The following is a 17,794-nucleotide window of genomic DNA, read 5'->3' as shown; positions in this document are numbered from 1 at the left end:
ATGTGTTAAAATGACTCAAGGGTTAAATCTTTAGTAAAAAATGCTTTATACGAGTATCTCAAAAGATATAAATAAATATTTCTTTGTGAATATTCTTTGATATTTGTGATACATGCATATATACCTAATATGAATAAATACGATGAATTGTTTGAAATTATATATATATTTTAGCATTGCATTATATAAAATTAGAATTTGCACATTTATTATAATTTATTTCTGTAATTTACTTTTTTGTGTTGACTGTTGTTTATGTGATACCCTGTTATTAGATACATAAGTAAACCCATGTCTAAACATTATATACTTTTGGAAGAATACAAAAGCATAGTCTTAATGTTACTATTTTTCTTTTTGTAAACTAACTCAAAACACATCTTTTTGAACAATTTTGCACTCTGTGTAGACAATTAAACTTTTTATTAAACCTTATCAATTATGAAGTTTTCTTTTCGAAGTTACATGATAAGTCTAATTAATCAAGGAGAAACTTTTTACTATAATTTTTTTTCTATTTTATGTCTCTCACCTTTCTCTTTGATTTATTGGTTGCATATGTTTTTTTTTATGCTTACATGCGAAATTAGATTAATAAAAGTATATCATAATTTAGAATTATAATAATATAATTGATGTTTGAATTATATCTTTAATTGAATCAAATACATTTAACTAAGTTATAGAAACTCATTACATAAAAATGATGTTTTAATTTTTTTTAAATAAAAAATTATATTAATTAAGTTATAAGATGGTGGTAAAAAAAATATAATATATTTCTTTTTTATAAATTATGTAAACGAACTACCTAACTCATTTAAAGTGATATACAAAAAAAGTTTGAAATTTATGAAAGATCCATAATCTCATTAATTAACTTGATATAAACTCAATTATACTTATACATAATCTTGTCAAATTAAACTACCTTACTTGATCCTAACTTACATGGTTTGGAACAAGAAAAGCCGACAAAAAAAAATCATTTATTAAGAACATTCACATGACCAAATATTCATAAAGTGATATGGATTATACATGTATCTTCTTTTAACATGTTAATTATTTTATTTTCAATAATATATTTATAATAATATTTAAAAGTTTTCTAACTAAGTTAACACATTGATCTAACTAACTAATGTTTAATTTAATCATATTGACTAGTTTTGTGTTCGTAATTCAAATTATATAATTATATTAACATCTAGTTTTTTTTTTTTATAGAATTGTATGTATTTTTTATTCAATTTTGATATATAAAATTTTTTATATTATATTAGCTCTATTTTGTAAAAATAATAACTTATTTGATTTTTTTTATGGATTATTATTATTAGGAGAGAAAATATTTTTTTTAACTGAAACACACTTATTATATTTTAGATGTCAAAACTAAAAATAAGTTAAAACCTTATTTATACATAATATTTTTAAAATAGTTTATCAAAATAAATTCATAAAAACTTAAAAAAAACGAAGGAATTAAAAGGAAAATTATTTTTACAATTGCATCCAAATACAAATACTTTTTTAACTTATAAAAATTGACTTATTTGAACATTTTATTTCTATAAAAATTACTTTATTTTCAAAGCTTAAACAAATTCGACATATATTATATTTTCAACTTTTCAAAAGTAATGAAATTATGTATATTTTAGATTAGAATTAAAGAATTATATTGTATAACTTTTTATTAAACTAATGTTTACATATTCTTTAGAGATAATAGATTATAAGTAAATATAAATTAACTAATTTTTCAAAATCTTTATTAGACTAATTTCTATAAACTATGTCTTTTTATTAAATAATAAAAAACTATATTGTTAAATAAAATGTGGATATTCAACATGCATAAAGATGTTATGCATAAAGATGTTTAGAGTGAAAAAGAAAAAGAAAATATTAATAAAATATTAGAGATTACAAAACAATGAAAATAATAATTAAATATATTAAAAATGAATTAATTTAATTTTGAAAGGTAAATCATATCCCAGTCTTATTTCTACACACTTTATACAACGCTTTCTAAAACTTTTTCAAAACTCTCTTTTAAATAGAAAAAAATACTTGATTTTAAAGAGATTATAATCAACCCATAAAGTAAGCGGATCAAATCACAACTCTACTTACAAGTCATATTAAATCATTAAAAAAAAAAACAATCCAATTCGATTTTAGTTTATCTTACTTTTAAGAACTTGATTTAGATAAATTGACCACAACTAATCTATTTTCACGACCATACAGTGTGGTAAGGTAACTTCGACATATTCTTCCTCTCAATTGCAGGATTTCCTGTATCCTTAAAAGTTGTAAATATTTTTTATACTGCAGTTTTTTTTTTTAAATTCTTTTTTTAACTTCATGCTGATGAAAGAAACAAAAAGTTTTTTCTTTCGTTTATTTTAATTTAAAAAACGTGGATTGAAGATAAAAAAAATGGAATAAGTAAAAGGAAAGAAAACTTAAACAACAGACAAGAAAATATGAAAACAAAAGAGGGTATAAAAAAAGAGAAGACGCTAAGAATATATTTGGTTTGTGTGAAGTAAATGAAAATGTTATGAAAATAATAAAAGTGATTTTTTTATTTAATTGTAAGAAAATATTAAAAAAATGAAAATGATAACAAAAATGAGAAAATAACCTCTTCAGCAAAACTTCCCCCTGTAGACTGCCATTTTCATTTTAAAAGTATTAATGCTGCCAAAATAGAAGCTAGATCACCAATCAGTGTTAATTAATGGTATATTAGTTAAGAATATATCACTATAAATATATTTTGATAAAAACTATATAAGATGATTCTTAAAAGTATTTTAAATGATAAAATTATACTACATTTTTAACTAACTAAAGTGTCTCATATAGCATCTTCCAATTTAGTGACTTTATTATTGTGTGACTAGCAATATCAAACAATATATTTTATTAAGTGAAACTGTACAGCTATAGCTAACCAGCATATTATGATTATTTATCGAAAATTACAAATATTTTAACCTTTTTACTATATTATTTCTTAAAAATATTTGTAAAAACCTAAAATAAAAACTAAATAGATGATTTATCCTGCATGAAAAAGGATTAACTGTTTATTCAACATGTATATATTTTTAATCTGTTAATGTATTAAATATTGCTTAAGCTTTCATTTTATTCCCCAATAATAATTGCTGTACCCCTGTCTATTTTTATTTTTAAAATAAATTATCATTCGAGAGACCTTACATTTTCACCTATAACAATAATATATATATATATATATATATATATATATATATATATATATATATATATATATATATATATTTATATTCTAATTAAAATGGCTTCTTAAAAAAACTGAAGTAAAGTTATATACCATATTGTCTAATAGCTTTTTATACTACAACAAATAAATAAACAAAGGTATTGTTGAAAACTAAAATAATTTCTTTTTATTTTGTGATGAAGCATTGAAATAAAATGAAACTTCTAAAATGTGAATAATACTTTTATGAGAATGTCATGCCATCTTAAAAAGAAGAGGGTGTCTATAAAAGTTTGGCCAGTTAATAAATGTTTGTCATGCCATTTTAATACATTTTTTTTTAATTAAAACGTTACAAGAACATTGATTAAATAAAATTTAATATATTTAATTAAACATAAATAAATATTTATTAAATAACATTTAACATATTTTAAAAAAAAATTAAAGAATTTCAATATTATTTCATAAAACGTATTTTAAAGTTTTCCAACAATCATTATTTTTACTTTTATACCCATAATGAATGTCTGAATACCTTCCTTACAGTTAAACTTTTAATTTTCTCATCTATTTATTTATTACATTTACTAAACTCCTAATTTATTTAAATAAATAAAGATACTCTTATTTTATTTCTTATGAATTATATTTATATTTTATAATATAATAAAAGTTAGAGTCAGAGTGTAGAATAGAAAAAAACAGAAAGGAAGAAGAAAGAGTGATTCAGTTCTAACGAGGCGATCATATTTCTATCTGTTCTAATTCGGACAATAGACCCACCCTTCTCTGCAATTAGGTAAATTTATCAGCTTTCTATTTGTTTCTCACTACCCTCTTAATTTTGATTATTGTTTTTTAGTTGGGAACGATGATTGTTCTTTTTTTTGTTGAGTCATCACCAATTTGTACTTTTTTTTTTTTAATTTTTCATGTAATATATGCAGTTGCTGACTTTGGAGCAAGAGAAAAGTGTTCGGAATCTCCATAGGTTTTTGTGTACATGGCGAATAACTTGACCGCACAACTTGTTGGTTCAGAGATACATGGATTTCACACATTGCAAGGTATGTACTTCACTGTTGATTTCTGAATCATGCCTAAGTTCATTTTGATCAAGTGTCTGCGATCAAGACCAAGATGTAGTTTTTGTTTCTTGTTAGTTTATAATTAGCTATTAGAGTAATAGATGTTCAAACACTTTGTTCTAGCATTTAATTGGAGCAAGTTGATCCCCAGGTTTGATAAATCATCTGGTAAGCGTAAGCCTACTATTGCGTTGCATGGATGTTAGTTTTTGTCATCTGGGGGAGTGATTATCCCCTGAAGTAGATTTTATTTAGGCTATGTCAAAATGAAAGGAAATCTGTATTGCTGTTGTTCTGACATGTTTTCTTATATATTCCTCAGATTTGGATGTGAGGAGCATTATGGAGGAAGCGAGAACCAGATGGCTTCGTCCCAATGAAATTCATGCCATGCTTTGTAATTACAAGTATTTTCCCATTAATGTCAAGCCAGTGAATTTGCCAAAAAGTAATTATCAGTTATCTGTACTTCATATTTAAATAGTGGGTGCATAGTTTCCATTCTGCCCTGCCGTGTGATGTCTTATAGATATTAAATTATGTATGCATCTCTTAACGTCCATAAACTTTTTACCTACTGGTAGAAAGCATTCCATGATAATCATACTTTGGAACTTTTGTGCTTTCAAGTTTATTTGCTTAATTTTAAGCTTCTACACTATTGGTTTTAAAGTTTATTTTGTTTCATTTCCCTCAAATCTCTTTGTAATCTTCTGGTTTTACTCACAATGATTTTCTTCTTTCATAAAAGCACACGCCAGTTATTTGTTTATAACATGAATAAGACAATATAAAATGTAACTGCAAATGGCTTCGTTATGTATCTGATGGAATTTCATATAGTTATTTTGCATCCAAATGATTTTTTACTATTAGTCATAAGACAATGTCAAATGTCTAGTTAAAATGTTTGTTGTTGTTATTATTATTATTATTTTGTGTGTGAACAGGCGGTACTATTGTCTTATTTGATCGCAAGATGCTTAGGAACTTTCGAAAAGATGGACACAACTGGAAAAAGAAAAAGGACGGCAAAACTGTTAAAGAAGCTCACGAGCACTTAAAAGTGAGGATTTTCATTCTTTGGTGTTTTCACTCGAGTTAATTTTATTTTAGTTTTGTTTCTTTAACAGATTGTTTGTGATAATCGCTCATCGTTAATGTGGAATGTGAATGAACTAAACACTAATTAGACGTTGTTAAATGTTAAAAGACACAAGGCTTCTTGGAGATCAGTTTTCTATTTTACCAATGCTGTTCAATTTATTGTGTACTCTCCATATATAGTAGTTTTTTAATTAGGGGAGTCTGGAGTCTAGTAGTTTTAGATATCATCCACTGTTAGATTATGGTGATATTTAATTTACATAATGCATTATCTTCGCTTTGTATGTCATATGATTTTTGTACAATGATCCAGTATATCTATCTTTCTTCCTGGGTAGTATTTGCCATTTGGCAGATAGATCAGTTTGTGGCTTTCTGCTCTTGATTTTTTCATCAAATGTGGTGTTTATTATCTATGATGATAATTCCTTCCTCAAGTTTTTTGTTATCATTGATTAATTACCATAATATCTGATTTTTTACTTTCTTTTTTGTCATTTATTTCTTTTCCGCACCCAACAGGTTGGTAATGAAGAAAGGATACATGTATATTATGCACATGGTCAGGATAACTCAAATTTTGTGCGAAGATGTTATTGGCTGCTTGATAAGTATGCATATGAGTTGTCTCTTAAAGCTCCAATTCTAAAATTTTACGCATGTTCATTCTGCTGAGTTATGTTGTAGCATGGTGCTTCTGTTATTCTTGCATTTATTGATTAAAGCATAAAATTAAAATAAATTTTCCAATAACATTTGACTTAAATTCTTTTCACTATTTTCTTTTCAGGAGTATGGAACACATAGTCCTTGTTCATTATCGTGAAACACAAGAGGTAGTGTTAAGTTCAGCATTTCCACTATTTTTTCGCTTTCAAAAGTTGAATTTAACCTCACAGACCATGGTTTATGTGTCTTTTGTATGTTGCTTTGTCTCGAAGAAAAACCATACTCATATTTATTCATTAGTCAGTTTGTTCACTATTTCCTCTATTTTTTTCCCTTTCAAAAGTTCAATTTAACTGCACAAACCATGATTTATGCGTTTACTGTAGTTTTGTCTAAAAGGAAGACCATGTACATCTAAAGTCATTATTGTGATCTACTGATTTAAGTTTTTTAATGTAGTTTTATGCTTTTGAATTTGTCTGGATACAGCATTATTCTGTCTATATCAATTTTTTCTTACAGTAATGTTTTTTTCAGTTGGTCTGGATGGAAACCTCATTTGTTTTCTGTGTACAGTGTGCACAGACTCTTTCATAGTCTTGATTTCCATTATATTTATTTGAACTTTGAAAGGTAGCCAAGTCCAACAATATATTTTTAACAGTTTTGATGATGAATATAAGCTTCAAAAGCTGATTTCAAGATAAGTGGGATAATAATTTTTTTAAAGTCCAGTGTTTTGGTCTTATTTCATAAGTTGGATGATTGCACAGGCCATGAAAAAATATTAACAGAACCATCATTAGTATGAGCATGAGAGTTTATTATCTAGCATCAAAAGATGTCCAAGTGCATCTTTATACATTCTAGTGTATTATATAATCCTCTTTCTTTTTACTTCAAATTTGCCTAGACTTGGAGTCTACTTATCTGTATTGTATTTCTTTTTAACTAAATGGAAACTGATGGCATTTATGGCAGAGGTGATTCATATCATATCCATGGAAATTTTTAAAAGACTTGAAGGTTGTTTTCCTTGCAGTGGTGTTAAAACCGTTTGCTAATGTAAAAGTTATATCCCACTCATTGTTTCATTATGTTTGTTCCAAGATCTCGCATTAACTAAAGACATGACAATATATAGTATATAAGTTGGTGCAAATATCACCTTACAAGTCAGTTTTGTGAAATTGAGTATATGGGAAGTCTACTTTTTCAAAATATTGAAAACTGCATTTCAGAATAAGTTAATTTGTTTTATCTATAAACATAAAATCTAGTATTCCAAAAACACCTATCAGTTATAGTATTTAATCATTTAGTTTCTCTTAATGACTCTTAGAAGTTCAAACATCTTTATAATTAGAAACAAACTCATGTTTAAGGTTCCATTTGGGTTCTAAATTTTATTGTGAAAATGGATATAACTTGGCTTTGTTGCCTTTGGATTGTTGTTTGTGATACAGATGCAAGGTTCTCCCGTCACTCCTGTTAATTCACACTCCAGTTCTGTCTCTGATCCTCCTGCACCATGGGTTGTATTGGATGAAATAGATTCAGGGACCACAACCACATATGCTGGTGGTGAGAAATAACTTATATTTTTGCTGTATATCTTCTTAAAAGTTGTACTGTTGAAAGCTCTCAGTATGAAGGGTTCATGGCTGTTGCTTAAAATATCATATTTTAATTTTGAAAATGGCAAGTGTTTGTCTGGAAACAACGGCTTGCAAGAAAAGAACATGCCTTATTTTTATTCTGCTCATCTTTCCAAAGGAAGCAGAAAATAATATTTTTTTTGTTGGTTTATAAAGCTACGAATTTCTTATTGTTTGGTTGATAAGGTGTATAATCTCATCCTTTCTGGTTGGACAAAAACAGACATGACTGACAATGTAAAAGACAAAAGTCATGAACTGAGACTTCATGAGATTAATACACTTGAGTGGGATGACCTAGTGGATGCAAATGATCATAATGCCTCTACCATGCCTAATGGAGGTAAATCGTAGCTGATTAAAGCACAGTCAGCCACTTTTTTGGAGTGCATCATGAATTTATTTTAACTTAAGTTTCTGCAGGTAGTGTTGCATATTTTAATCAACAAGATCAAATTTTACTGAATGGCAGTTTCAGCAATGTAAGATAATTATCTTTCCTTTATTTGTATTCATTATTCTCTTCTTTATTGTCCTTTTAACGTGATTTCTGTAAAAGGCAGTTTAGTTCTTTGACTTTTTTCCCTTACACTGGAAAAGAAATTTTATTCGAAATAAACTGAGTAAAGCACCGAGAATAACTAGGGCGAGGATAAAATATCCTCTATTCTACTATTAAAAATGGAAAGGACAAGAAAGGAGAAAGTTTCCAATATGCAGCAAGGCTGCCCAAACTCTCTTATGTTGATAGTGGAAACTTATGAAATAACCATGTGGTAATCACCAGAGTAGCTAAAAGTACTAACCTCCTTAAGCAAACTAAAGCGGATAAGAGATTCTAAAATGGCAGGTGATCTGCTTCAACCAAACGGGCCAAAGAGCTGCAAAAACTGCAGTGTCACAACTTTGGCCTCCTTATTGTCTGTCCTTTGAAGTTTATCATAAGACTTTTCATCCTCTTTTAAGTATGCATGTAGAGAATTTGTTATATTTTGTAGACAACATATTTAATAGATGTTCAGGCATTCAGCATTCAAGTGTTTTTTCACCATCAGATTATTGTTTCTGTTGGATACATAAAAATATGAAGTGTATCTTGTTGATCATAATTTTTAGAGAAGAGAGCATGGAAATACTGGAAAATAGTTTCTACTTAATGCCTAAAATCCCGCTAAATACACATCAGATGGTTCCTAATAAATACACAAAAAATCACGGGTCCTATAAACTAGCAAGAATGTAAAAATCAGTTCCATGAGTCATCCAGTCAACAGTTTCATTATACATGATAAGGATTTAAGATACTGTTTTACCTTTATGATACTATTTTCAAATTTGTAATCACGTATAAAAAGGCCACGACCATTTTGAAGAAGAGTTCTTGAAATTATAGTGAAGAACATGTTTATTTTATGTTTTCTACCTCATCTGTATCTGTTTTTTTTTTTGTTCTTCTTGTTTTCCTTCTTTTTCTCGGGATACTTGCTTTGTAATAGCCACTCCTTTGGTATACTTGTTTTGTCACCAGGTAGTCAACAATCAATCTGCAGAAATTTCTTCTATTAATTGTCATCCTCTGCCAAATGCTGGGAGCAACAGTGTTACTTACAATTTTTCAGAAAGTGCCACACTTCAGATGATGGGCAATCAAGCAAATCCAAATGAGCAGAGGAATAATATTGTTTCTTTAAGTGCTGGTTCCTTTGACCCTTTGGTCGGTGATAGATTGCAAAGCCAGGGCAGTTTTGGAATGTGGGTGAACCACATCATGTCTGATTCACCATGTTCAGTAGATGACCCAGCTCTCGAGTCACCAGTTTCGTCTGTTCATGAACCATATTTGTCCCCGGTAGTGGATGGTCAGCAAATTTCTCAGCCAGAACAAGTATTTACTATCACAGATGTATCCCCTACATGGGTGTCTTCCTCTGAGAAATCAAAGGTTTCCTTTTCCCTTCTTGTATATCTACTTGGTATCAATTATTTTCTGTAACAAGCTTATCTTTCTTTACAATTAACTCTAATGCGTCATTTCTTTCAATCTTGAATTCTTGTTGAATTCCAAAGCTGAAAACTGCAAATATATAAACCATGAAATATGAATAACTGTTATTTTCAGTCTAACCAAAATTATTCTTTAATTGGTGTTATGAGTTGCTCTTTGGTACATGCATGCGGGGTAAATTGTAACTGTATTTAACAGAGTACATTCTATCTGCATGATGAATTCACATGTTTGCTACCTGTTATTTTGATTTCTGAATTACTTTACTTGCAGGTCCTGGTGACTGGATTCTTTCATAAGGATTATATGCACCTTTCAAAGTCCAATCTATTATGTGTCTGTGGTGATGTTAGCGTTCCTGCAGAAATTGTTCAGGTTGGATTCTATCGGTGCTGGGTACCACCACATTCTCCAGGAATCGTGAATCTCTACTTGAGTCTTGATGACCATAAGCCTATTAGCCAAGTTGTTAATTTTGAATATCGTACGCTTGTCTTGCATGATCCTACAGCTGCAATGGAAGAGAATAACAATTGGGACGAGTTTCGACTACAAATGAGGCTTGCGTATTTGCTATTTGCTAAACAACTGAGCCTAGATGTTATCTCCTGTAAAGTACCACCTAATAGACTTAAGGAAGCTAGGCAATTTGCCCTCAGAACATCATTTATTTCCAATAGTTGGCAGTATTTAATCAAGTCAACTGAAGACAACCAGATTCCATTTTCACAAGCAAAAGATGCCCTCTTTGGAATTGCATTGAAAAACAGGCTAAGGGAATGGCTTTTCGAAAGAATTGTTCTAGGCTATAAGACGACTGAGTATGATTCACATGGCCAGAGTGTAATCCATTTGTGTGCTATTTTAGGATATACTTGGGCTGTTTCCTTATTTTCATGGTCAGGCTTGTCGCTGGATTTCCGTGATAGATTTGGATGGACAGCTCTTCATTGGGCAGCATATTGTGGAAGGTATAATACACAGACACCCACTTGTTTACACTGTTCACCCTTCTGCAGATACATTGATAAAAAAATCCTTTTCTGACGAGGTTTCACTATTCATGTTCTTTGTGTTCCTTCTTTTCCTATATAAAACCAGGCATTAAAATAATCAATTGAATTTAGCATGATCTTGGATAAGTAGGCTGCTTGAACTTTGAATGAAAATTTTCTAATATATTTGTTTTAAAATTTGTATCTTCAGGGAAAAAATGGTTGCTACTCTGCTGTCTGCCGGGGCAAAGTCAAATTTGGTTACTGATCCCACGCCAAAAAATCCTGGTGGTTGCACTGCTGCTGATCTTGCTTATATGAGGGGTCATGATGGTTTAGCTGCTTATCTTTCAGAAAAATGTCTGGTTCAGCACTTTAATGACATGAGCTTAGCTGGAAATATCAGCGGCTCGTTGGAAACTAGCACAACTGATACAGTAAATTCTGCAAGCCTTACTGATGAGCAGCAGAACATGAAGGACACATTGGCAGCTTACCGAACCGCTGCTGATGCAGCTGCCCGCATACAGGCTGCATTTAGGGAGCACAATCTAAAACTGAGAACTAACGCAGTTATGTCTTCCAATCCAGAGGCTGAAGCACGCAAAATAGTTGCAGCAATGAAAATTCAACATGCGTTCAGGAACTTCGAGACAAAGAAAATGATGGGAGCTGCTGCTCGCATTCAGTGTACATTCCGCACATGGAAGATTCGTAAAGAATTTCTCCTCATGCGTCGTCAGGCTGTTAAAATTCAAGTAAAATCTTCTCTGCCAGTTGGCTCATATATTAACAGCTGATTTGGTTGGATAAATTGACTAACATCTTTGTTACAACGCAGGCTGCTTTCAGGTGCTTTCAACTACGGAAGCATTATCGCAAAATTCTTTGGTCTGTAGGTGTGGTTGAGAAAGCAGTGCTGCGTTGGCGTTTGAAGAGAAGGGGCTTCCGAGGGCTCCATGTCAGAACTGTTGAAGTGGGAAAAGGAGATCAGGATAAGGAAAATGTTGTAGAGGAGGAATTCTTTAAGACTGGTAGGAAACAGGCTGAAGAACGTGTTGAGAGATCAGTGGTGAGGGTTCAGGCTATGTTCCGTTCCAAGAAAGCACAAGAAGAGTATAGGAGGATGAAAGTGGCCCTAGATCAAGCAAAGGTGACACTTAAATTATACATTTCATTAGTACTTGGAGGATTTGGTTTTCCATGTTTGTTCACTGTACACTATTATTCCTTTATGCAGCTGGAACGGGAATACGAACAACTTCTTAGTACTGAAGTTGACATGGAACTGAAGGCATAGGTTACCCAAGCAGAGTCTTCTTTTAGGGTTGCAATCTTTTTTTATATATCCTGTGGGATCTTGTAAGTTCCCTTTCACCCTTTTAGACTAACTTAATATCCTAGAATGGGACATCATATTAGGTTTTCATGTGTCACTGGCCTCTCTGTTCATTATATTCTCATACAAAGATCTTGGCTCAATTGAAACACTCTGCCACCCCAAAGATTTACAGAATACTAGAATAGTTACAGATAGGAACTGAGGCAACCAAAGGCTCCCACACATCTTCAAAATTAGCCTGTATGTACAAAGAAACTTTTTGTGATTCGTACAATGTCCAATATCAGTGATCTCTTTGATGATTATAAGGTTGTTATATTATATCATGCTCGCCTCAATAACTGGGGAAGTTATTCCAAAACATTTGCAAAATCATATCCGCATGGTGTTGATTGTGTGTGGAGAGAATAAATGCAGAGGCACTCAAAATACTTATAATAAAAATAGTAGAAGATATTGCATGATATTCAAAATTATTTCAAAAGATTTGCAAATTTATATCCCCACGGTGTTGTTTGTGTGTAGAGAGAATAAAGGCGACAATTATTTCATGTGAAATGAGTGAAGATAGATTAATAAAATAAATCATGTTTTTTTTCTTCTTAAAGTCATATTCATATAACTTTTAAATAACTTTTAGTTCAAATAAAACACGCCCTTTCATTTTGCACGCAACTTCTACCTTCGTTTGAATGAGGCCGGACATAATTATAAGGATATATTCTTAATCGAAAATTAGAATAGATAATTAGATCTTGCGAGAATGATTAAAGATTAAAATATGAAATACATAATTTTTTTTAACGTTGTATTTGCATATGCTTGATTGAAATGTGAGTAACTTTGTTCGAATTGATGAAACACTCACAGAGAAAACCAACGATCAAATACAATCTTACCTGTTTGCCCCTCTTCTATACTACATTACTCATATATAATCTCTCTTTTCATTTCCTTCTTTTTCCACTTCATCAAATTTTTCCTTAATGATCCGTGAACCTTTGGCATACAGCATTTACTCGCATTATTATCACATAAGAATAATTCTCTCAATTAATAGGATATCTATTTTGATAATAATTAAGTGATTCTTACACTTCAAACATGTCTCTACACACTTTTCTTAATAAAGTACTTATTTCAGAATTGTGTTTATGAATATTTCATTAAATTGTGGAATCATAGCCAATAAATAAGTTGTTTTCTTCAAATAAATCAAATGCGTACCGAATTTATTGCCGAGTTAGAGGTACGATCACTTATAAGACCTCTTTCAAGCCGTTTTTCTTGAAAACGTGAGATTGTCAAAAGTATCCTAAGATTACCTACCAACCATCAAAAACATTCTCCTTGTGACCGATGTGAACCAATTTCCCCAAGATTGTCAACTAAAACGAAAAACATTGTCAAGCATAGTAACATTAAAAGCCATTATTTATTACTCCTGTAATTTCAATAACCTATACAGAACAGCAACACAAGCTTACATATTTCATAACAAAAAGTAAAACCACCATATTCAAGCATTGAATTTACATGAGCAGATACGTCTAGAAACACACTTGATCTGTTCTATTTAATGTACTGAGAAAGCCACTGAAAGCCTTCACCATACCCCATCTTGCGGACAATACTGCACATGAACACCTCCAAAGGACGAACATTAGAGTCAGCCAAATTAACCTTGCCCTTGCCTGTGGTGAAGTTACTCAGACCCATGTGATAACGTAGCTCATCCTCTGAGGCAGCATAAGGTATGTCAATCTTGTTTCCCAATATAAGGAAAGGCACATTTGCAAGTGACTCATCAGAAAGAAGTGCATCCAACTCCTTCTTTGATTCTGAAAATCTTTCTTTGTCATATGCATCAACCAGGTATATAACAGCATCCACCTACATCATCATGATACCAGATAAATTGAATTTCGATTCTCTATGGCTTTTCTTTCCGTCCCTCTGCAGTGCCTTCAAAATACACTCAGACACTAATTTTGATATTTTAACATATATTAAAAAGAATTTTAATATACCAACAGTATATTTTCCATACCCAACAGAGGACAGCACCAAAAAACCAGCAAAGAATCTGGACTCGGATAAGTTTCATGTCCATGTCAATGTTTTGATTTGAGAAGTAGATGGCTACCATGTAAGTAATTTGATATGTAGGTTTTAGTCTTCCTAATACTCAATTGACCCTACACCTAAAACCCCACCACTCTTCCTACCATATGTAAGCAGCAAAAGAAGCCGTGCAGAAAAGATACTTCCACAACCAGGCAATAAACATTAGTATATTTCGTGTTAAACCAGATAAAAAATCTGCACCAAGCAGCACTGTTTTCCTTAATTGGCCAAAAAACCAGCTAATGCCAACCACTGGTAAAGGGAAAAAACAAAACGGGGAACAGAAAAAGACAAGATGATTCAGATTATAGAATCGGCATTGGTACACAGTTCCAAACACTGTTTTGCAAGAACTACAGATACAACAAGCAACAGTCCTTGTTTTGACGAAGATCAGAAGGATAGAATTGCATTGAAAATTCAAAGAACTACAGTTTCATTTTCCAACAAAAACCGAACATTTTAATGAACTAAAAAAATAACACATTCTCATCTCTTTTTGTGCGTTTATTAAGCATTTTCTTATAAAATGTATTCATCATTTAGCATTTGCCAAATCCATACTCAAGTGACATGGTATTTACAAGACAGAAAGTTCGAGCATGCTTTGAACCATCAATTAAAAAACCTAATAATAAGATGTAAACTCAAACTACTATCCTAATATACCACGCCCAATAATACTTTCAACAATAGTAATAAACCAAAGTCATTCAAATGTCCTGTATTCATAAACATGAAACTTAACAAGAAAATGAAATAACAATTGAAAAAAAAAAAAGAATATACAAACCTTGGCGTAATAATCCTTCCAAACCCTACGAGCAATCTGGTGGCCCCCCAAATCGAAAGCCTTAAACTTTATCTTCCCAATACTCAACTCCTCTGAGGTGGGATATTGAGTAGGTTGATGCTGAACTAATCTCTGCACAAATTGAAGTTATCATCAAAGAAAACCTTCAAACTGGTATAATAACCCAATAACAGGAAATCAGAAAAAGCAAAGTTAAAAAAATTTAAAAGAAAAAAACCTCATCTTTGAGCATGTGAAGCAAAGTGGTCTTGCCAGCATTATCTAACCCCAGGAACAAAATCTTTGCCTCCTTCTGCCACAGACCAAGACTTGCCAAAATTCCATAGAACCAATCAAAAAGAAACATTCTTTCTTTTTTATAATCCTCCTCTCTCTCGGAAACCTTCAAAAGTGGTGTGAAAAATAAACAACAAAATCTCCAACGCCGTCAAAGTCGCCGGCAACTCCAACCTGCAAACCCAAGAGAGAAAACTAAACTTCCTAAGTATTAGTTCAGAAGAAGAATCCACAGATAAACCAAGAAAACGCAAGGCCAAAAGAACCGGTTTTCTTCTCCTTTTCTATTTTCTTTATGTTTTCTGCCTTCAGTTACTTTTCATCACATCGAATATATATGGTGGAATTGTGGTCACCGGCTAGTTCGGTGAAAAATATGGACTGAGCAGTCGCAGAGAACATTGAAGCAAAAATGCTTTAGGAGTTACCGGAGCAGCCTGTTATTGGGTGAAAATTCCAGTTGTCCGAATTTGATTGGTTGGTACGCGTCACTGGGTTGAACAGTTTATATATATAAATATATATAGTAAATAATAAAAACACAGATTTTTCAGAACATGTTAGCTCCAGAAGAAGCTAAAGAAGAGAACAAATCAAATTTACACTGACGTGAAAAGTTGTTGTCACATAACTACGAAAAGAATGGCGTGAGTGAAAGGCGTTTTTCAATTCCTTTGAACTCCATAAAGCAAATGTACTTCATTAAAATGATGCTTCTTTCCCAAGTATTTTTCTCTTTTTATCAATTTTTATTTTTTTACTTTCACAAAAATTTTACATTTAAACTCAATACTATTCATCAATGACAAGAAAAAAAAATGGTAAAAAAAATCTGTGACATCGCGTTTATATTATACATACATATATTTAATTCTGTACAGCATAATTAAATATCCCTAGATTTAATTTTCAAAATGCAACGTATTGAAGAAAACAACATACATCATAATTTTTTTTTAAATGGTGCAACAATTCTATTTTTGTTTTAATAAAATACAAAAAAGTTAATTTAATTGTGCGTACAACAATTTACACTACAATTTGTATATAAAGTAACAAATTATATAGATACACATATAATTACCAAATTTACAATACATATATATTTTAAATATTAAAAATAAATTAACATGACATATTAAACCGTTTTAAGAAAATAAGATTTATTGAATTTAGATATTGACAACAAAAATATTTTATTAAAAATATACGTCCAAGAGTAGCTATAATAATCTTGTTTTGGTTTGAATTAAGTGTGCGGAATGATTGAAATGTGATTGAAATGTATAGTATGATCGTGTTAATGTTATTATATTGAAAGTATGTGAATGTATGAGACATGTTTGGTGGTTAAATGTAACAAGTATGTGTAATGGAAGTAATTCCATGGATCTTAAGGGAGGTCACATGGTGGTGCCCTATGTGTAATGAACGTAATTTCATGGCCTCAAGGTGAGGATTCATGGTGATGCCCTCAGTGCTTGGAATGAATGCATGGTAGCTCAGTTTTGGGGGGTTTCCTGACGCTCCAATGGTCTTTCATTCTCAAGTAGAGAGGATTGATCCATGTGGTGAGGAATAGCACGAGGTCCTAGTCTTGGGTGCTTCTAGTATGGCCCAAGGTGAGTGATAACGGACTAACCTCGTGAGTGTGGTAGGGTGAAATCCATTGGCAATGACTTTGCAAAGAAGTAGAGGCCACCACGAGTGCATAACCCGCCATAGCTCGGCAATCATTCTAATCTGGACGAGTCAAGTGTAAAGTGTAAGAAGTTATGTTGCGTAGTCTAATATATCTGCCTTTAATTGCATATTGTGTGTGATTGGTATAACATGATTTTTGTATATCTAGCTCACCCTTGCTTGTGTGTTTATGTTTGCTATACGCTTTCTTTTGCAATGATCATCCACTTGGATGTGAGCATAGGCGGATGAGGTGAGTAGGCTTTGGAGAAAGACAATACTGTTGTTTAGTTCATTAGGAATTTAAGTGTTTCCTTATCTTTCAAAACACTCCAGTATGTTAAGTTTTAAATTCTGAAGACCTTTTGAGGATGACTGTAATTCTAATTATTCCTGACTGTTTTTCTATATTATGCATGATGACGTCTTTATTATATATGTTCTCTATATAATCGGGATGTTACATGCAACAATTCTATTTTTTTTTAATAAAATACAAAAAAGTTAATTTAATTGTGCGTACAACAATTTACACTACAATTTGTATACAAAGTAACAAATTATATGGATACACATAACATGACATATTAAACCGTTTTTAAAAAAAAATAAGATTTATTGAATTTAGATATTGACAACAAAAATATTTTATTAAAAATATACGTCCAAGAGTAGCTATAATAATCAACATTATATTACGAAATCATTGTATAAGACATTACAAAATTTTGCAAGTCTAATGAATTTAAATAAACATAG

The 17,794-nt window shown here is 31.0% G+C and overlaps 2 protein-coding genes across 2 annotated transcripts; one reads left to right on the top strand and one right to left on the bottom strand.

Moving 5' to 3' along the window:
* Positions 1–3,957: 3,957 nt before the first annotated feature.
* LOC124847305 (calmodulin-binding transcription activator 5-like) lies at positions 3,958–12,456 on the top strand. Its single transcript, XM_047324766.2, has 14 exons — positions 3,958–4,070; positions 4,219–4,338; positions 4,682–4,807; positions 5,310–5,425; positions 5,989–6,077; positions 6,257–6,302; positions 7,602–7,719; positions 8,017–8,136; positions 8,217–8,275; positions 9,322–9,735; positions 10,072–10,769; positions 11,005–11,551; positions 11,635–11,946; positions 12,034–12,456. The coding sequence occupies exons 2-14, from the start codon at positions 4,275–4,277 to the stop codon at positions 12,091–12,093; spliced, it is 2,769 nt and encodes a 922-aa protein (XP_047180722.1). The 5' UTR covers positions 3,958–4,070; positions 4,219–4,274; the 3' UTR covers positions 12,094–12,456.
* Positions 12,457–13,551: 1,095 nt separating this feature from the next.
* LOC124847295 (small COPII coat GTPase SAR1A-like) lies at positions 13,552–15,672 on the bottom strand. The gene is made up of 3 exons (XM_047324756.2): positions 15,294–15,672; positions 15,056–15,187; positions 13,552–14,028 (listed from the first exon to the last, which is right to left on the bottom strand). Exons 1-3 carry the CDS (start codon positions 15,420–15,422, stop codon positions 13,708–13,710), a joined length of 582 nt encoding a protein of 193 aa, XP_047180712.1. The 5' UTR covers positions 15,423–15,672; the 3' UTR covers positions 13,552–13,707.
* Between the last annotated feature and the right edge of the window lie 2,122 nt (positions 15,673–17,794).

The sequence above is a fragment of the Vigna umbellata genome, chromosome 1 (genome assembly GCF_029865625.1).
Source record: "Vigna umbellata cultivar VRB3 chromosome 1, Vumbellata_1.0, whole genome shotgun sequence".
Lineage (NCBI taxonomy): Eukaryota > Viridiplantae > Streptophyta > Magnoliopsida > Fabales > Fabaceae > Vigna > Vigna umbellata.
This window is presented reverse-complemented; position numbering and strand designations above follow the sequence as displayed.

Bases quoted from the DNA above. Each gene is read 5' to 3' on its own strand.
- LOC124847305 (XM_047324766.2), top strand. From the start codon at position 4,275: ATGGCGAATAACTTGACCGCACAACTTGTTGGTTCAGAGATACATGGA. The intron at 6,078-6,256 runs GTATGCATATGA...TTTTCTTTTCAG, and splicing joins TGTTATTGGCTGCTTGATAA to GAGTATGGAACACATAGTCC. The intron at 6,303-7,601 runs GTAGTGTTAAGT...TTTGTGATACAG, and splicing joins ATTATCGTGAAACACAAGAG to ATGCAAGGTTCTCCCGTCAC.
- LOC124847295 (XM_047324756.2), bottom strand. From the start codon at position 15,422: ATGTTTCTTTTTGATTGGTTCTATGGAATTTTGGCAAGTCTTGGTCTG. The intron at 15,188-15,293 runs GTTTTTTTCTTT...CAATTTGTGCAG, and splicing joins TTCACATGCTCAAAGATGAG to AGATTAGTTCAGCATCAACC. The intron at 14,029-15,055 runs GTTTGTATATTC...ATGATGATGTAG, and splicing joins GGAAGGATTATTACGCCAAG to GTGGATGCTGTTATATACCT.